The sequence below is a fragment of the Chelonoidis abingdonii genome, chromosome 2 (assembly GCF_003597395.2).
Source record: "Chelonoidis abingdonii isolate Lonesome George chromosome 2, CheloAbing_2.0, whole genome shotgun sequence".
In the NCBI taxonomy this organism is placed as follows: domain Eukaryota; kingdom Metazoa; phylum Chordata; order Testudines; family Testudinidae; genus Chelonoidis; species Chelonoidis abingdonii.
In genome coordinates this window covers 100,271,328-100,290,891 of record NC_133770.1, presented here as the reverse complement: position 1 = coordinate 100,290,891, position 19,564 = coordinate 100,271,328, and the positions used below count along the sequence as shown (strand labels likewise).

Genomic DNA, 19,564 nt, shown 5'->3' with positions numbered 1-19,564 from the left:
TTTGGTTTGACCCAGTATGGCCATTCTTATGTTCTTATGCCTCAATGCAAATATAAAAGGACTATTTCAAGGAGATTAAGAATAAATCATTCTCCATGACCATTTAATCCCCAGGGTTTCTGCTGGGAATACAAACTTGGGTGTAAATTAGTACCAATAGGGGTGGTTGTTTGGAGCTCAATCCTGCAATATGCAAAGCATTCTGTCACTGATCAAGCAATCTTTAAGCATGTGAGTGGTCCAGTGGGACATCATTCATTCCAATATTAAGTCAAATGGGACTACTCGTGCCTACAGCTCAACATGTGTTGAATGCTTTGCTACATTGGGGCCAGAATGCTAGGTGCCTTGCAGGATCAAGCTCTGTATGAAATGGACACTTGTCTGGTGGGAACTTGTCTAAGATCACCAAGCCTATTCCACAAAAGTTGATGAACAGCCATCTGATAGTAGCTTTGAGTCACTACTGACCTAAGGTGGAAACAAACGCAGTGACCTAGAGGTGAAAGGCTCAATATCCTGTTACAAATCTCTTTACATATCCGTAAAGCTGTCTAGTCCCCATCATTAGTCAATTTTGTTCTCTGCTGAAAAAGGGATAAAAGCATTTCCTGTTCTCTAAGGGATAAGAACTCAAATTACAAAAGTGAAAAAAGTCTAGAATAATTTGATGGCGATGATAAAAATTCTCAATTACAAAAATGTACATCTTAATTAGTGGAGGCATTTTTCATTCTCTCTCTCAGTCTATTAGCATTACATTCTTCCTGGAGGCAGCTCTAATCCTTTACACCCAAAGAACTCTTTGTCTGATGTTCATAGGTAAATGATCAGTCAGCAAGGCCAGCAAAACTCTCAGAGAGAAATCTCACTGGGAAAATGTGGAGGTTCTCTGTTTTGTTACACTGGTTACAGTGTTGCATTTATTGAATCCTTGGGCCAGATCCTCAACTAGTATAAATTGGCATCACTTCATAAAAGCCAATGGATAGAAGCTGATTTACATCAAATGAGGATCTAGCTCCAGAAGATGATCATTCTGTTTCTTTTTTCTTTTTCATTTCACTCCTTTCATATAAGATGAAAGGAATAGGTGAAATACCTTGATGGCATCAAATGGTTTAATGACTTTGGAAAGAATTTTAAACACATTAAGTTCTCAGAGAAAAGAAGTGAAGACGGAAGTGCAATGTAAATAATGTAAATAATGTTCCTATGTTTCTGTAAAATATAGGGCTTCTCTAGCCATGGCACTACTGTTAGAGTTAAGGGTGAAATTCTGGTGCCATTGAAGTCAATGAGAATTTTGCATTGTCTTCAATGGAGCCAGGATTTCACTCAAGATCTCTGAAGAATAAGATGGTAATTGTAAGCAGAGATATCTGATTTATAGAATTTTTGCCATTGAGGTACAGATATAGTGGCTATCGGTTTGTCAGTGTGTGCCCAGAGATACCACAGTTCTTCCCTATACTTAGGTACCTGTGGAAAATAACTAACTGTATGGACTCCATTAGCAAATGCTGACTCTTCAGTGGTGACCACCATAACTCAGGCACCTCTTCATTTTTTACATCCTGTTAACAAGGATTTGACTCTTCTTCTAAAGAAAACATATCTGAAATGTAGAACATGAAACAAGGAGGCCAAAAGGTGAACTATAAAAAGAGATCAAGGAGAAGAAGGGAATTAGAGGGTAGAGAAAACAATCTTCTGTTTCTTTAGAGAAGCACAAGGAATGAAACATGAATAAGTATGAACATGAAAAAGTTTTGCAGTTGTTTTGTGTTTTTAATGAATAAAGCACCCACAAAATTACAAATATATCCAATGATTGTTAAAGTACAAATTATGGCTCCCCATGCACAACTGTGCTTCCCCTCTTCATGCCCCCATGCAGGTTTAACCCCATTCTCCATGAGTTCCCAAAGACAATTGCTAATGATTCCAAGATTACTTCAGTTACTTCCTTAAGAACCCTAGAGGAAACTTCATCCAGCCCTGCTGGCTTGAATACATTTAACTTATCTAAATATTCTTTTAACTGTTCTTTCCTATCATGGCTTGTTTCTTTCTCCCTTGTTGTTAATATTAATTGTGTTGAGTATCTGGCAAAAAAAATTAACTCTTTTTGTAAAGACTGAAGCAAAGAGGCACTAAATGCCTTTTGGTGCTGCCCATTCTTCAGCTCATTTAAGTTCATTCTTAGATGGTAAATGTATCTTTTGGTGTGCAGACATAGTATATGGCCAAGATCTTCCTCGGCACTTCACAGTTGGTGGATTATGGTTCTACATCGAGAATAACTGTCCATGGAAGGTTTGTTACCTCAGAATTTCTCCAGCCTTCACTTTGTCCACCTGATCTCTGTCCTGAATAAGAAGGGGTCACTCCACTCTAAGATGAATGCTGCAGACCCTGAGCATGCTCAATATTGAGACAGGGTGAAAGTTCAGTTAATTGGCAGAGAGCCAAGGAGAGCTAAGTTGGCACCCTGGCAAAGAGACAAGAGGTGAGGAGGTCAGCAGAATCATAACTCTGATGGAAACAGCAACAGTGAACATGTGCAGAATGAAAGAGATAGGAGAAAGGTCAAGAAGACCCAGCCTGAACTAACTTGGGCCAGTTCTGGTAGCTGAAGATGAGATAATGTGTGTTAGAACAATACAAAAAAAGCTGTACTGGCAGGCAGTTAGTCAGGAACTGGCGAGGAAGGCTGTAATCTGGAGAAGCTGGATGAAGAGATTGGAAATCAAGAAGAAGAGCTACTGGAAGACAGCTTAGAGTTCTGAGGAGAGCTCTGATGAATAAAAGCACTTACAGCAGCAAAGACACCAGCTTCAGCAGCAGCCACAATATCAGCAACATTAAAACAAAATAAGTAACGCACAAATGACAGAGAAGCTGCTGGGAGTGAGCTGTGAACAGAGGAAGGGAGCTGTGACACTGCACCTCAGATTCTTCATAGTTGTATGATTGTGATACGATTAAAACATAATTATGATGTACCTGGTACAAGATATGTCTTGTGAAGTGACATTGGAAAAGTTATGATTTGCTTAATGTGATTACCCTATTTGTGTGCATGTATCATTTTTGTATCTGAAGTTATGAATATTGACAATATATGTGTATTTCAAATGTAGTTACATCTGAGTGACACCTACTAGGCAAAATGCTTCCAGTCTAGACAGTTGGTTGTGAAGGGCCTATTCAGGGGAATGGGCCATTAGGAGAAACAATAGGTCTTAGGAGAAGCTTATCCCCCACCTGGTGTGCCTTCCTGGGAATGTTTCAGCAAGGGCATGTGACCAGACCACATAACACTGAACTCCATTTTGGTACCTGTATTTTTCCACAAACTGGACTGGGAACTGAGTTTGGAACAAAGGGCTCCCAACATATGGAAAAGCACTAGTAGGCGGGGAGTGACATCATCTCAGGGCCTCTCTCCCCACCCAAGAGAACTCCTGGAAACACCTGAGGAACAAAGACTGAACTGGAGGAAGTGCTAGTCCCAGGCTAAAAGGATTTCTAGCCTGTGTATGGAAACTTGGTGGACTGCTTGTATCATCAGTCAAGGTGAGAAATTGCTAATTCAAATCCTAATTAGTATATTAAGGGTAGTTTGTGTTTTTGTTTATTTGATAGGTAATCTGCTTTGATCTGTTTGCTATCACTTATAATCACTTAAAATCTATCTTTCTGTAGTTAATAAAGTTGTTTTATGCTTTATCTTAACCAGTGTATTTTGAGCGAAGTGTCAGGGGCAAAATCTCAGCTTGGTTAACACAAGCTTGTTGTGCATATCTTTCCCACATTGAGGGGAAGGCAAACTATATTAATGAGCTTACATTGTACAGATCTCTGAGCAGTGTAAGATGGTATAATTCTGGGTTTATATTCCAGCAGAGGTGCAAAGTAGGGGAGCTGGGAAATTGGCTGTATGTCCTTGAGTGGCTTAGGTAAAGCACTCAGGTAACTCAGTTGGGCGTGTGGCACCACCTGCTGTCGTGTTGGGTGATAACAGGGTCTGGTGAGGCTGAATCTCCAACAAAGCAGTGTGAAAGAAGCCCACCCAGCTGCTTAGTTAGAACCCACAGAGGTTCCCACGGCTTCCAGACTGCACCCCGGGGGTGACAACCCATCACAGGAGTTGACTGAGAATAAACTGCAACAGTAGCAGAGAAGCAGAGCTGAGCAGCAATAGTGACTAAAGAACGATACCAAAGAATTTATAAAGTAAGCCTGCCAGTTTTTAAATATAATTTTTAGTGTTGTGTAGTCTAGCATAGTATTTAATATATGTATGCTTGAAATGTGTGTGTTTTAATTGTATTTTAATTATGTAAAACTTAAAAGTATAATTTAAAACCTGTGTTCAAAGATTTGTTACAAACTGGCCATCTGTAGCAAAACGCTTCTCTTAGAATCATTTAAACTGTATGCTATTGTGTTTTGAATGTTCTCTTAATTTGCCGTAGGGACTGTGTCTTATTTAGAATTTTTAGATTACATTGTATTAGGGATTTTTAGTTACTTTAATAATAAGGTACTTTGTTTTGGACGATATACTGCCTGTGTCAATCATGCTATTGGAAGGTTATATTTGTGTCCTTCGGTGTTTCCTTAACAACCCCAGAAATTCATACCTTGTGAAGAACAGACTATGAGGCTGATAGGCAGATTATTATAGGGATATCCCAAAATCCATTGTTTGAGGTAACAGGTTCTCCTCAGGGCTGGGGACTCCTACAGGCTCTAGGACCCTGTGAGATCGGAGGATCCCAGACCTCAAGCTGCAGCCCAAGACAAGAAGTCTACACTGCAGTGAAACAGCCCCACAGCCTGAGCCCTGGAAGCCCAAATCAACTGGCATGGGCCAGCCATGGGTTTTTAATTGCAGTCTACACATACCCTTAGAGGATCTCATACTGACTTTGGAGATGTGATTCATGCAAAGAGGGAGTGGCTGGACTGCCCTGTGTCCCACTGATCCCCGGGTACTGTTCAGGGCTCCTGGGGGGCACTGGCAGTTGCTATCTGATATGTTGGTACTTTATGATGGGGACCATCATAGCAGCGCATTCAAGAGTGGGGCAATGCTGAGCTGAACTGTACACTCCTCATCCATAGCAAAGGACCTGGGTCTACACATTTATACTGTGCACAGAAAAGGTGAAATTTTCAAAGCACCTAAGTGACTTTGGAGCCTAGGTCCCACCAACTTCCTCACTGACCTTTTGTTCTCATTGCTATATACTAATGTGAATGACAAAAGATAAAGTTATTTGACAGTTGATTTTATAAGCATTATGGGGTCAATCCTGCTCCCCCCCTTCTCCTCTGCTGTTGGTTAGAATTGAATATGAGAAGCCCATGCAAAGATAGCTCCTTGGATATCCCTGTAGCAGAGTTTGAATGGTAGGGCCAGGTAAGGCCAGAGGAGAAGTGGGAGTGAGGCCAGTGTATCCATTGCTGTAGAGATGTACAGCCAGTGCCCTTACAGAGCATGTGGTGTAGAAGCATCAGCATCATGAATTGCTACTTCCTGGCTGCAGCAATGGCCATGAAGTGGTATAACGACCACCCTGTGGTCTGGAGGGAGAGGATTTCTTTCTTTCCTGGCCCTATGGAACACCCTATCAGCTGGCTCCAAAGCCAGCAGGGGACAGGATTAAAGAGACTGTTCATAGTAACTTGGAACAGATCAATACCTGAGTGCATGGTTCCTGGCCAAGCTTGGCTGACGCTCCTGCAGCATCTCAAAAATGTTTGGTTGACGCAGAAATGCAACAATCTTGTCATTGTAAGCTGGAATAGATAAAGACCAAAGAGGCTTTTCTTTACTCTAGCAGCAAGTGACACTTTTGGAGATGATGACAACTGTGCTACTGAAAATTACTTGTCAAATTGTGATAATACAGCATACAGAATAAAGCACACAGTAATATACTGTGATCACCATCAATATAATATTCCCTGGCTCCTCATTAAGGAAGAGTTGGTAGAGAGCTAGATAAGGGATATGATAGTTGAATGGTCCTAAACCAGTTCCCGAGGTGTCCCACTAGAAAGAAAGAATAGGAGGCCCTACTTACCCAGAGGTAATGACTCATGGTGTTGGTTTCGAATAGCTGTTACTAGACTGTTGCCTGGTCTGGTCAACAGAGAAATGCCTCTGTTCCGGGAGACTTCCGATGCCTAGAATGAAAGAAGGAAAGAAAGAAATGTTATAACTAGACATTTAGCTACATATTAATCAATAAAAACTTTTCTTATGTCTTTTTACTTCTGTGACTTTAATCCAGAGACATGAGATTCAGTTTAGGGAATTTTTTTTTATTTTTTTACTGTTATGGGATAGAGTTTTCAACATCATATTCTAAAGCTGTGATATACGCTGCATAGTCCCAGTCTAGAGAAATTACACATGGAATCAACAACATGCATATTAGTACCATAGAAATAATTTAGGCACAAGTTTTCATGAAAAAGGAATGGCTTTGCACTCTGATGGTCAAGTTTTTGTTCAGCTTCAAAGAGGCATATAATTCTGGGTTTGCAGATGGATGCACACTATGTTCTTGTCTATACTATACAAATTTGCCTCTTTAGCTATGCCCGCATAGTTAGAGCAGCAATGCCTCCCTTCCCCAGTGTCGATGCAGTTATACTGGTAAATATATGCTCATAGAGGTATATAACTTATTCCAGTCCGACAAAGCAATATAAACTACACGTGCCTTATACTGGTGCCTCATAAAATGCCTTATATCAGTATAACTGCATCTTTTGTAGGCATAACAGTATTAGTAAAAAGTCACATCCCTCATTAACCTCGCTATGCAAGTCAAATTTTTAAGAGCAGGCCTTTGCATTCAGTTATTAAATTTGCATATGCAAATACCACATACCTGTAAAAACAGGTGTTTGTGCAATTTTTTGAGTAAAAAAATTAAGGACACTTTTCTTTAATTTGGTTCTAAAATATTCATTTGGCATACTGGGGTAGAAATTATTGTTGTAAAAACATGAAGAAAAGATATATCAGAACAGAAAGGGGTAATATTCTCCCAGCAGTGAATGTGAGTAACTTGCATGAATATATGTAAGAGGCATGCGTATGCACTGCTTCTGTTTATCCAAAGTGTGGATAAACAGAAGCAGTACGCGTCCAGCACTGTCCCTGGTTTGGGCCTTGTCTACATCAGGAAAATGACCCACTGTTGACAGTGATTGTCAGCTATGCTTTGCCCTGGATTTTTTCCAACTGTTGAAAAAAGCTGCCTGCATGACAAGCTGATAACAAACACTGCTATCAAAAGCATGACTCAGGACATATTTCACATAATTTCAATCATATTTTCTGCAGTGGTGTTGAAAATGGTTTTGGTTTGTCCATACTGGCAGCCAAACAGTTTCCAACACCAGTTTGAAAGGTGTGAGGGGAGGAGGAGCCATTCCCTGTTCTGACACAGATTTCCTGTGTGACCTTGGGCAAATCACCTATGGCCAAGTATACAAAGGTATTTCGGTTTCTAAAGATGCAGATAGATGCCTAGTGGGATTTAAAAGAAAGCACCTAGACAAGTTAGCCACTGAACTCCCATGGACTTCAATGGGAGTGAGGTGCCTAATCTGCTTAGGTTTTTTTGTAAATCCCATTAGACATCTATGTGAACTTTGTAAATCTAGTTCTTAGGGTTTGTCTACACAAGGACACTCACGAAAATTAATTCAAATTAATTAAAGGTGTGAATTTAAACTGCACTAAAGCCCTGTATGAACACCCTTATTCAGAATTAAAGTGGTCTTAATTTGGCTTATTTTAATTCACTTCTAATGTAAACCAAATTAAGGTTACTTTAATTCTGAATTAAAGTACTAATATAGGGGTTAAATGCAATTTAACTAATCCACTTTAAATTCACATTGTTAGTTAATTTGGATCAATTTTTGAGTGTTCCTCTCAGTTCCCCATCTGTAAAATAGGAATAATAGTACTTCTGTACATCACAGGGATATTGTGAAGATAAATACATTAAGATTTGGGGGAGGTGTTCAGATAGCGAAGATAGCATAAGTATTGACATATTGCTGACAGATACTGCCAGCAATGTGCAATTTTCTTAGAGGAGATAGGGCTTACTCCCTGAACAAATGTGTAAACCTTTGCCATAAAAAGAATAATAAAAGAAAAAAAATAGAATGTAGCCTGAATTCTCTCTCATTTACATATGTGTTAATCCAAAGCAACTCTAAACTAAAGCTAATGGAATTACATTGATAACAAATCAGTGTGAGAGAAATCAGAATCAGGCCAAAGATGCATGAAAACACCAATTCCCAAAATGCTGAGGTGACAGTTGCTTATTTCTTATTCAACAAACTGTAGTGCTTCGCAATAACTTCAGAAAGAAATTGCCCATATTCCAGTATTTTAGATTCTTAGCTTTGAATCCAAGCTCTGGGCAATGCCAATCAGATTTCAGTATTACGGCCAAATATCAGGTCTTCCGAGTGGCTATAAATGAAAACTGAACAGCTAAATGTGACTAACAAGTCCTATTTGTAACATAAAACATAGGTAGTGAGCACTAGACAATACACATGTTAAACGAGAAAAAAACCTTGGCACTAACTCAATACACTAATTAAATGTATTGTAATTGAAAACACAACACTGCTGCTACAGCATAATGTACATTTTTTTTCCACCATAAGAAATTGCCTGCTTTTGATCTCACTTACACCAGTTTTACATGGATCCATGCTACTGATTTCAGTGGAGTTACTCTCAATTTACTCCAGTGTCAGCGAGAAGAGGATCAGGCCCAAAGTGTTTAATGTACTGGTGTGATAATCTTGGCAAAATTCATCTTGTTTTTAAAGACAAGTTTACTGCTTAGCTCTCCAGGAAATCATCTAGGATGTAATTAAGCAACAACTAATCTTGTGTGGATTGTTGCTATTTTAAACATTTATTGGGTCAATGATTTTGGAAAGCTGCATAGGGGTAATGAAAAGTTTGGCTGTATGAAAGCCACCTCTCATCATAAACAACTTTATCTAACCCTACAGTTGTTCTGAAGACAGAGGGAGATGCAATGTACCATTTCTGCCTTCATTGTCCCATTCCTCAAGACCTTGAGGAGCTCACAAGTTTTGTTAAGGTTATTTTCATGCATTTATAGGACAATTTCCCTCCTTTGTGCCCATGCTGTGCTAATTCCTCTTCTTAGTCCCTTTGCCTCCTTCTCCCTCTCACACCTCACCACTATGTCTTTTCCTCACCAGCCTGTGCCTGTAACAGCCTTACTGAGCCAGTCCTCGTCTTGATATCCCCTCTCATAATTCACTTCCTCCTATTAGCTTTCTACTGCTTTGCTCCAGCCCACGTACCTGATACTATTTTCCCAAACCAGAAAGAGATGAAGGGGATGTCTGTGTGGGTGGGGAAGAATGGAAAAAATGACTTAAAAGGAAACAAAACACTGTAGAGAAAACAAGTAGTACAAGACAAATAAAATTAAGAATCAGAACTAACCAACCAGACACACATGCAACTTTACAGAATAAATCATCCCATTTTGTAAGTTGTACTCTTCTTCTTCTCCCATTGTTATCACTTAGCCATCAATGGCTGGGCTTTGCCATGTTTGGGCCTTGACATTACACTTACACATTATGCAGTTTTACTCTCACAAGTGGTCCCATTTGATCTGTAGCTATGACTAGGTAGCAGGAAAATTCCAAATCATCTAATTAGCTTTCCTCTTCTCTTTTATCTATTCTCCCTCTTTCTGTTTTTAGCCATATATAGGACAATTAATAGCTCCAATTAATCATTTAATTATAATAGTATTGTCTGTCCTGACTTTCTAATTGAATCAATTAACTCAGATTATCAGATTATTTTCCAGTGTTTTAAAAAATGACAGTGCTAATGATTTGCCTCCTGACTCATCTAGTGCTGGACAATCTGACAGATTTATACACCTTAAACAGTCATGCGTTTCCCCTTGTAGATTGCAACCAGATAGCTGAGAACTCCTTCAGTACCCAAATCCACCATAGCAGCTTCTCTTCTTTCTTCTTTGGACTCTGCATTTGTGATTTATTGCAGTCATCGCTAGAAATGTACATCTGCTGCTCATTTGAGTTATGCCATGTGTCCATCGCTGTTTGAGGTGGTGAGCATGCAAAATCCATCTACTCCCTCTGGTGCCTCTCCACCATGGGTGGCCACTGGTTTTGGCTCAAATTCCTACCTGTTGTTTTTAACGTAAATTTATAAGCTCTAGTATTCCCTGTCAACATATAATGACAGCGGTCATTCCAGAAGGGAAGCCAACTGAAGAGAATCAGGGCTGCCCAGTGGGGGGGGGGGGAAATGGGGCAATTTGCTCCAGACCCCGGGCCCTGCAGGGACCCCCATGAGAGTTTTTAGGAGCCCCTGGAGCGGGGTCCTTCACTCGCTCCTGGGGCCCCAGAAAACTGTCACGGGGCCCGGGCTCCCGGAGCTTCTTCTGCTCCCGGTCTTCTGGAAGGACCCCCCGCCGCCAAATTAGCGCCGAAGCAGGACCCGTTGCACTTCGGCAGTGAGTCCCGCTTCGGTGATAATTTGGCAGTGGGGGCCCCCGCCGTGCGTCTTCTGGGCACTTCGATGGCGGGTCCCGGAGCGGAAGGACCCCCTGCCACTGAATTACCGCCGATGTGGGGGCCCCCCAGCCGCCGAAGACCCCAGGTCCCTGGAATCCTCTGGGCGGCCCTGGAGAGAATGGTGACACTTCACCATTGCTACTGATCTGTTTTGATTTCTGGATTCTAGGCATAGACTGTCCTCTAGTCTTTAGCTGCTGACTTCAACAGAACACCACCAATTTATACTAGCTGAGTATCTGGCCTATTACGTTTTTTAAAGGGTAGCTGGGATTAGCCTTGACCTTTTTGCTCTGCAGAAAGGGGCAAATGGATGCCCTTGCACCTAAAATTATAGAAATTTTACAGGATAAACTACATAATGCTACTGAAGATCAAGAAGCTTAAAAATGGACATCAAAAGCCTTTACAAAGGTCTTTAATTTAGGAAGATACTTCATTGCAACAGAAAAACAGGAATATGAGTGAGCAATTTTTAAGTCAATCAATTTTGTGGAGTGGAATAGGAATAGGAAGGTGTTCCAGAATATCCACAATATGTTTTTATATGAAATATGAGGCACAGATTAAGGAGGAAGGTGCATTTGGAAAGGTCTGTCTGTTGGCAGTTGTGGTACGACTTTGTATAGAAGAGCCTAGAAACAATAGTGACCCATCAATAAAAGCTGTATAATTATTATCTCTAGGTTTTCCAGAGAATGCTATTTACATATAAAGGTGAAGAAAGTTGACTTTAATTGGGAAGTCATATTTGTATGTTCCAATCTCATAAGAGAGCCTTAACTTAGAAGTACATTTGAGATGCTAAAATATGAGGTTTTGATTCAAGGGCAACTATACTGAACCTTGCAGGCTTTTAACCAGTGTTTCTCAAACTGGGTTGCCGCTTGTGTAGGGAAAGCCCCTGGCGGGCCGGGCCGGTTTGTTTACCTGCCCCATCCACAGGTCTGACCGATCGTGGCTCCCACTGGCTGCAGTTTGCTGCTCCAGGCCAATGGGAGCTGCTGGAAGCAGCACGGGCCGAGGGACTTACTAGCTGCCACTTCCAGCAGCCCCCATTGGCCTGCAGCGGTGAACTGTGGCCAGTGAGAGCCGTGATCAGCCGGACCTGCAAACGGGGCAGGTAAACAAACCAGTCCAGCCCATCAGAGACTTTCCCTACACAAGCGGTGAACCCAGTTTGAGAAACACTGCTTTTAACCCTTTTACTGCAAGGCATTTTCTCCAGCTCACAAATAATTTTTCTGGCACTTTTCTGCACCATTTCTAGTTTTTCAAAATCCTTTAAAAAATGTGGACATCTGAACTGTACACCAGTATCTGTCTCAGCAGTGCCAAATACAGAAGTAAAATCACCTCCCCACTCCTACTCACTACTCCTCTAAATTCTTTTTCAGAGTCACTTTTTTTTAGATACAGCCCCCCCCCCCCCATTCTGTAGGTATAGTCTGCACTCCTTGTTCCTAGATGTATAACTTTCCATTTGGCTGCATTAAAATGCATTTTGCTTGAATGGGCCCAGCTTGCTATGTGATCCTGATTGTTCTGTAGGACTACTCAGTCCTCATCACTATATACCACTCCGTCAATCTTTGTGTTATCCACATATTTTATCAGCGGTTATTTTATATTTACTTCCACATCCCTGATGAAAATGTTGAACAGCCAGGGGCCTAGTACTAATCCCCATGGAGCCCCATTAGAACATCTTTCCCCCATTCAATGATGATTCCCCATGGACAACTACTTTTTGAGATCTGTCATTTTTAGCCAGTTCTTAATCCACGTTATGTGTGCTTTGTTGATATTGTGTAGCGCTAATTTTTTAATCAGACTGTTGTGTGGTACCAAGTCAAAAGCCTTACAAAATTCTAAGTACGTTACCTCTGTGTAGTTACTGCTATCAAATGTCTAATCCAGGGGCGGATCTAGACATTTCGCCGCCCCAAGCATGGCGACATGCCGCGGGGGACGCTCTGCCGGTAGCCGGTCCTGCGGCTCCGGTGGACCTCCTGCAGGCGTGCCTGTGGAGAGTTCGCTGGTCCCGCGGCTTCAGTGGACCTCCCGCAGGTGCGCCTGCGGACCGTCCGCTTGTCCTGTGGCTCCACTGAAGCCATGGGACCAGCGGACCCTCCAGAGGCATGCCACCGAAGGCTGCCTGCCTGCCACTCTCCCGGCGACCAGCAGAGCACCACCCACGGCATGCCGTCCCAAGCATGCGCTTGGCGTGCTGGGGTCTGGAGCTGCCCCTGGTCTAATCACATCAAAGAATGAAATCAGAACTGTTTGACAAGACCTATTTTCCATAAAGCCATGCTGACTGGCATTAATTATATCCCTATCCTTTACTCTCAGTACAAAGACCACAATTGCCCTTCATTAAGTTGAGGAGGAGGATGAGTAACAGTTGATTTATTTAATTGATGCTGACAGATTTTTAAAATCTCCAGTTTGCTTCTCTCCTGCTGTTTAGAGGGCTCTCCTTGCTGTTCAGCAGAGGAGCCAGCAGAACTTCAAGCAGCTGGCAAGTGGCCAGGGGGAAGCGTGTTTTGACATGTTGTTCCTCTCTCTCAAACCTAAGTGAGTCTGTGGGATTTCCCTATGGGCATGATTTATAGGACAAAAACATATCCTATTCATATTAACAACTGCTATCATGGTATGAAACCTTTTGCTCTTGGTAAATCTGTTTTGGCGCTAGAGTCTTCTGCTCTGTAAAGAGTGGGCTTTTAGAGCCTGATCTAAAGCCCACAAAAGTCAATGGGAGTCTTTCCATTGGGCATCAGATCCTAGGAATAGTTTGCAATTTCCTCAAATGTATTAACAGTATTCAACAGTATTCTCATTACTTAACAGTATTCGACTGTTTCATCTGGGTTTTTTTCCTCTGTCTCTTTCTCTTAAACAACTTAATGGATTTATAGTGGATAGTTCTCTGCCAGTCCTTGATATATGAGCTTCACGGGTCTGTGAGGTTTGGCAGGTAAGTTACATGCCATTGTTTCTGTTCCCTGGTTGGATGAATGTGGAAGCACTTCCAGTGCAAATGCTTCCACTAGCATGCAGTACTGTGTGCACAACTTTTAGATTTGCTTTTTGTGAACCAGGCATGGCAGCAAAAGTCAATTATAGATGGAAGGTGGGTGAGGGAATATCTTTTATTGGACCATCTTCTGCTGGGGAAAGAGACAACCTTTCGAGTGACACAGGCCTCTTCTTCAGGTCAGGTTTTCTTTGGCTCTTTGTGGCTCAAAAACTTGTCTTTTTCACCAGAAGAAGTTGGTCCAATAAAAGCTATTATCCCATCCACTTTGTCTCTCTAATATCCTGGCAACAACATGGCTACAACAACACTGCAGACAGCAAAATTCAGTGCTATGGTGTTGGCAGAAATCGATCACTAAGTTAGGGTAGTAGGCATGACAGAAGCAAATTCACTGACAAATGTATGTGAACATTTGAAAAAAACATGTTGTCCTGTTCACCCATGATGGGGAAATCCACACAACCCTCCAGTGCTCTGTCTCCCCTACCGGTACTGATACCTCAGGAGCAGTGCTGTTATTGCCTCCAATCCCACCCATTATTCCAAACAAGCCTCTCCAAGGGGCTGGATGGCACAGCATGATCCTGCTGGAGTTAACATTGATAGGGTCAATATTAACTCCCCTAGGAATTTTCCTGCTGGTTTTCTGGGAGAGGATGATGAATACAACAGCTGTTCCCTTGGCTGGGACCCACTCCCAACTTGTTCCCCTGTCGTCCCTTGAAACCCTAAAAAGCCTCTACTATGTGCAGTTCTGCAGGTGGGAGAGAAATGCTGGTGCTTTAGCATCCTGGCCTCCACTATCATTTGAGCCTGGAGTGAGATTTATGCTCCCATCATCCCCTGCACACTGTGCAGTAGGGAATGTTATCTCCATGCAACAGATAAAAGATTATTTGAAAAGATTTCAGTATCATAACGCCTATCGCCTGTAGTCTAGCAGGATGGAAACACACCTCAGCATACATTACTACACAAGCTAGGGACACTATCTTATTAGATACCAGTGTCACAGTGAGTTGATAAACTGTCAGGCCATGATTGTATTGGATACCTTAATTTTATTAAAGCCTGGGCCAGAACCTCAAACACTGCACCTTCCTTCAAAATCTATTTCCATTGTCTTATCAGTGTGGTTGATTTGCATTAGAGAAGGTCAAATGTCTACAGCCTGCTATTGACAGGCGGTTTGATAAATACTCTAGCAAGAAAGAAATATGAAGCCACTATCTTTTGAAAGATAAAAAGCCACAAGACAATCTATTAAAACCCTTCAGATATAAGGGATATTTTAAAGTATGCAAAAGACAAGTGTCAGATAGAATGGTGCTGTTATTCCTCGCATGTCTGCATTCTGTTGCACTATTCCAAATGCATCTGCTGTCCACACTAGGGCAGCATAATGTGATCTCAAGCTTTCTTTGCCTTTATTGTACTTCTCTTTCCCCCCAAGACTTCCTCTTGCACAGTCAAGTGTCACTTTATTTTGTGGATGTCCTACAGGTACCTCAGAACACACCCAAGTTACAATGATCGATGTTACAATAAGAAGGTGTCTGAGTATAGGAGAGCAATAGATTAAGAGTGGTGAAGGACTGTCATTAATGGTCCAGACCTTCTCCTGGTGATGGAGCTATTCCAGTTTATTCCAGTGGAGGATCAGGCCCAATATATGCCAGAGGGAAGTGAGCAGACTGAGCTATAGACAGTAGCCGAGACAGTGGAAGCACAGGTGGGTAGAGGATAGAAAGAAGCCATAACTGGCAGAGCAAAGAGAGCAGCTGAGACTATAGGAAGAGATGATATCACAGAGGTAGCTGGAGCATGGCCACGAAGGGCTTTGAACACATGGTGAGTGAGCCTATAGCAGATTCAGAGGCAAAGGAGCTTTTCAGCTTGAGGGTGAAGTAATGCTGGGTATACTGGTGGAATATATAGGTGTGTTGTAGCATTCTGAACAGGCTGGAATTTGGATACAAGTGACTTTGGGAGGCCATGAAAAAGGAGTTTCAACGTCCAAGGCATGAAATAACAAATGCATGAATGAGTGGGTCAGCAGAGTCAGTATCAAGGAAGTGACAGATACAGGGCTGATAGCATGAAGACTTGTGAGGAGAAAAGGAGAACTCAGGGTTCAGGGATTCTAAGATTAAGGAGCTGAGAGGAAAACAGTAAATCAGGGCTGAGATTTTTCTTTAGCCAAATGTGATTACTGGGGTGAAATTCTAAACACTTTTAAGATGCATCTGCTTCTTAAAAGCTAAAAATAAGAACCATCATGTGCCCTAGTATAGTGGCTCTCAACCTTTCCACACTACTGTACCACTTTCAGGAGGCTGATTTGTCTTGTGTACCCCAAGTTTCACTTCACTTAAAAACTACTTGCTTACAAAATCAGACATAAAAATACAGAAGTTTCACAGCACACTATTACTGAAAAATTGCTTACTTTCTCATTTTTACCACATCATTATAAAATAAATCATTTGGAATATAAATATTGTACTTACATTTCAGAGTATACTATATAGAGCAGTGTAAACAAGTCATTGTCTGTATGAAATTTTAGTTTGTACTGACTTTGCTAGTGCTTTTTATGTAGCCAGTTAGAAAACTAGATAAAGATCTAGATGAATTGATGTACCCCCTGGAAGATCTCTGCGTGCCCCCAGTTCAGAACCACTTCTCTAGCAGATATACCATATATTTAGGAAGGGGTCTTAATGCTATAGTTACCTCTCCAGCACTGTAGCTGCGAAGTCGCTGGAGATGCTGCCTGTGAGTCAGATGATTAGGGAGACGGCCATTTTGAAGTGGGATCCTGGGATCGATGAAAGTGGTAGCACGGCTGTTGTGGTCAACAAAGAAGGACTGTAATAAAAAGAATACTGTATATTCATAAGCAGGAAGCTAACATGGTGAAAAAGTTGAGGGATGAGAAAGCAGCATACAAACTGAGCAGGGAATAGTGCCTATCATATGTGCCACATTTTGCAGTCATGATAGCTCATAATTTACAGCTTAATGAGTTTTAGTCCAATATTCCTTGTATTCCTACAGGAACTCGTTTCTATCATATTAATTTGCCAAATTCCTTGAAATTGATTCAAGCTGGTATCCCCATAATTTAAAACCAGCCAGTTCTCTTTTGGAGCTTGTCCCTCATTGCTAGGTGCAAAGCACAACTCTACCTGTGAGCATACTGATTATGCTCTTTAGGCCTGATTCTACAAGATGCTGAGTGCTTCCTGTCAGGTGCTGGCACCCATAGTTACTAGCAAAGTCAGTGGCTGTAGAAGGTGCTCAGTATCACACAGGACTTGACCCTTAGATTTCAGCATCACTTCTTTTTAAATGGACAACCAAGAGCTAGACACTATTGGCCCGATGACAAGAAGAGCTGAGTGCTTGCAACTTCTAATGAGCTTCAACTCAGCCCCTCAAAATCAAGCCTTATTCTGGTAACTCCTTAGCCTTGCACCTGGAAAATTAGGGGAAAGTTCTGCCTTCATACCACATGCAACCTCATTTGTGGGTGTCTGGACTATGTTTTGGTTAGTCCCATTATTGAATCTGGAGTCACAGGGCCCATTTCTCCTCTCAGTTACAGTGGTATAAATCAGATATAACTCTTCTGAAATCAGTGGAGTTACAGAGCTGCAAAAGTGCTGAAAGTAAGAGCAGAATCAGGTCCATGCGGCTGAGTGGCTCTAAATCTGAACTCTCCCAAAATCTGAGGCAGAGGTATTCAGATAGAGTGTTCCTAGTCAGCATTATTAAGTCACACATTATAAATCTGAATAGTGTTTGATTAATGTGTGTGTATGTGTTGTGTGTGTGTGTTGGGAGTGAGGGGTTGGTGCAAGATTAACAATGCCTGGTATAGCATTATACAATCCTGGATGCTAGCATGAATCAGACAATACGTCTTAGTCTCCTTGTGTGAGGACAGAAGATAGCTTAGAGAATGACATTTCCAGGGGCTAAACCTAAGACAAAGGTTTTTATTGTCAGGAATAATTCTGTGTGTTCACTGATATACAAATCAGATAGTCACAAATTTTAAGTTTACAAGAAACCCTTTGCAATCATCTAGCCTCGTGTGAGATTGGCAGGATGTGGAAATTCACCCAGTGATTAATTGTATTGGCGCTCTCACCTTGCCCTGTTGATCTGTTTTGATCTCCCAACCCCGTGGAAGTTCCAGTCGAGTGTCAGCAAACATGTTGATAAAATTTACCAGGTCCCTGTTGTGCTGATAGCGCTCAAAATTCCGAGCATCTCTGCGGATCTTTAGAATCATGTGCTTCAAGCAGGTGCTGTTGGTGAAGACTCGATAGGCACTCTAGGCAGCAAAAACACAGGACAAGGAAATCAGTTCCAGTGTCTCAAAAATGAGTTTGGCTAGCAGATATGACACACAACCTTAAGGCCTGATACAAATCCCACTGAAATCCACAGCAATCTTTCCATCAATTTCAATGGGCTTTGGATTAGGTTCTAAGTGAAGATATAGAAATAACCAATTGCCACCTGGAAATTTGAAAATTCCATACCTCTATGCACAGTAGTTAACAGTACCAAATTGCCAGATATACAAGTACAAGTGTGCATATCTCTGGGGTATCGCACATCTGAAATACATGCAGTTATGTTTATTTCACTGATCATACATTCAGAGAGATGTCCTGTTTGTGTGACTGTACACTATAATAGAGTTCAAAAAAGAACTAGATAAGTTCATGGAGGACAGGCTACTAGCCAGAATGGGCAGGAACGGTGTCCCCAGCCTGTGTTTGCCAGCTGAGAATGGGCGACGGATGGATCACTTGATGATTACTTGTTCTGTTCATTCCCTCTGGGGCACCTGGTATTAGCCACTGTCAGAAGACGGGATACTGGGCTAGATGGACCTTTGGTCTGACCCAGTATGGCCATTCTTATGTTCTTATGATACCATACAGATGTGAAAACATTCATGAAAACATATTTGTGTCACCATTCAAGCAGACATGTTCAGTATTGATATTTGTATCTCACAGAAACATACACAGACCCTGCAGTTGGGTTTGTTTGCACGTATCTCACTGCAGGACCAGGGTCCTAAATGGGTCACGTTCATTGGAGATGGCACAGGGACGTGTAAATTACTCATATAATGACAATTCTTTGTTTCACCCTGCAACTCTTCATTCCAGGGAGGATGCTCCGCAAGGGAGAGAAGGCAATGTTATCATAACCTTCCCTCTTTTAGGGGCTTCATCAGGGAGGGCAGCATTAATTTCTGCTACGGGCTCCAGTGGAAGTTACTGAAGGAATGTGCTGCCTTAGTACATCCTCAGGCTGCTTTGGCCATGCCACTCCCTGTCTATGCCACCCTCTTTTGGGGCCATACTGGCTCGCTGAAGGCCCCTCACTGACTCCAATATCATTACTTCAGATATGTGCAGATGTAAACAAGGGCAGACTCTGACCTACTAACTTTGAATTTCTTTCCTTCTGTGCATTTAAATGCATTTTTAAATGTTATTTTTATTATTTAATATTTATATTACGGCAGTGTCCAGAGGCCCAAAACAGGACAGAGGCCCCATTGCAAACACAGAGGTAGAAATGATCTCTGCCCTGAAGATGTTACATCCTAAGAAAGTTTTCTGACTGCAAATATCTGAGGTCCTAGCATACTGCACAGCAGATGATATATCATGATCTGCTACAACTGAATATTTCATCACTTAGCAATACTAGGGAAACCCAGAATTCACATAGTTTTATCCCTTCAGGGACATAAAATAGCTGTTAAACAAGAGTGTTTCCATTTTAGCTTTAACTGCTGGATAATATTTTCCAACT

At 41.7% G+C, this 19,564-nt stretch overlaps 1 protein-coding gene across 1 annotated transcript in view; it reads right to left on the bottom strand.

Moving 5' to 3' along the window:
- The window catches only part of HECW1 (HECT, C2 and WW domain containing E3 ubiquitin protein ligase 1), a 395,944-nt gene that overhangs the window by 62,537 nt on the left and 313,843 nt on the right, over positions 1-19,564 (bottom strand). The window contains exons 15-18 of the mRNA XM_075062598.1: positions 17,871-18,056; positions 16,448-16,582; positions 6,102-6,204; positions 5,718-5,814 (exon numbers count right to left, since the gene is read on the bottom strand). Coding sequence (XP_074918699.1) covers positions 5,718-5,814; positions 6,102-6,204; positions 16,448-16,582; positions 17,871-18,056 — 521 coding nt within the window. The remainder of the gene's footprint in view (positions 1-5,717; positions 5,815-6,101; positions 6,205-16,447; positions 16,583-17,870; positions 18,057-19,564) is intronic.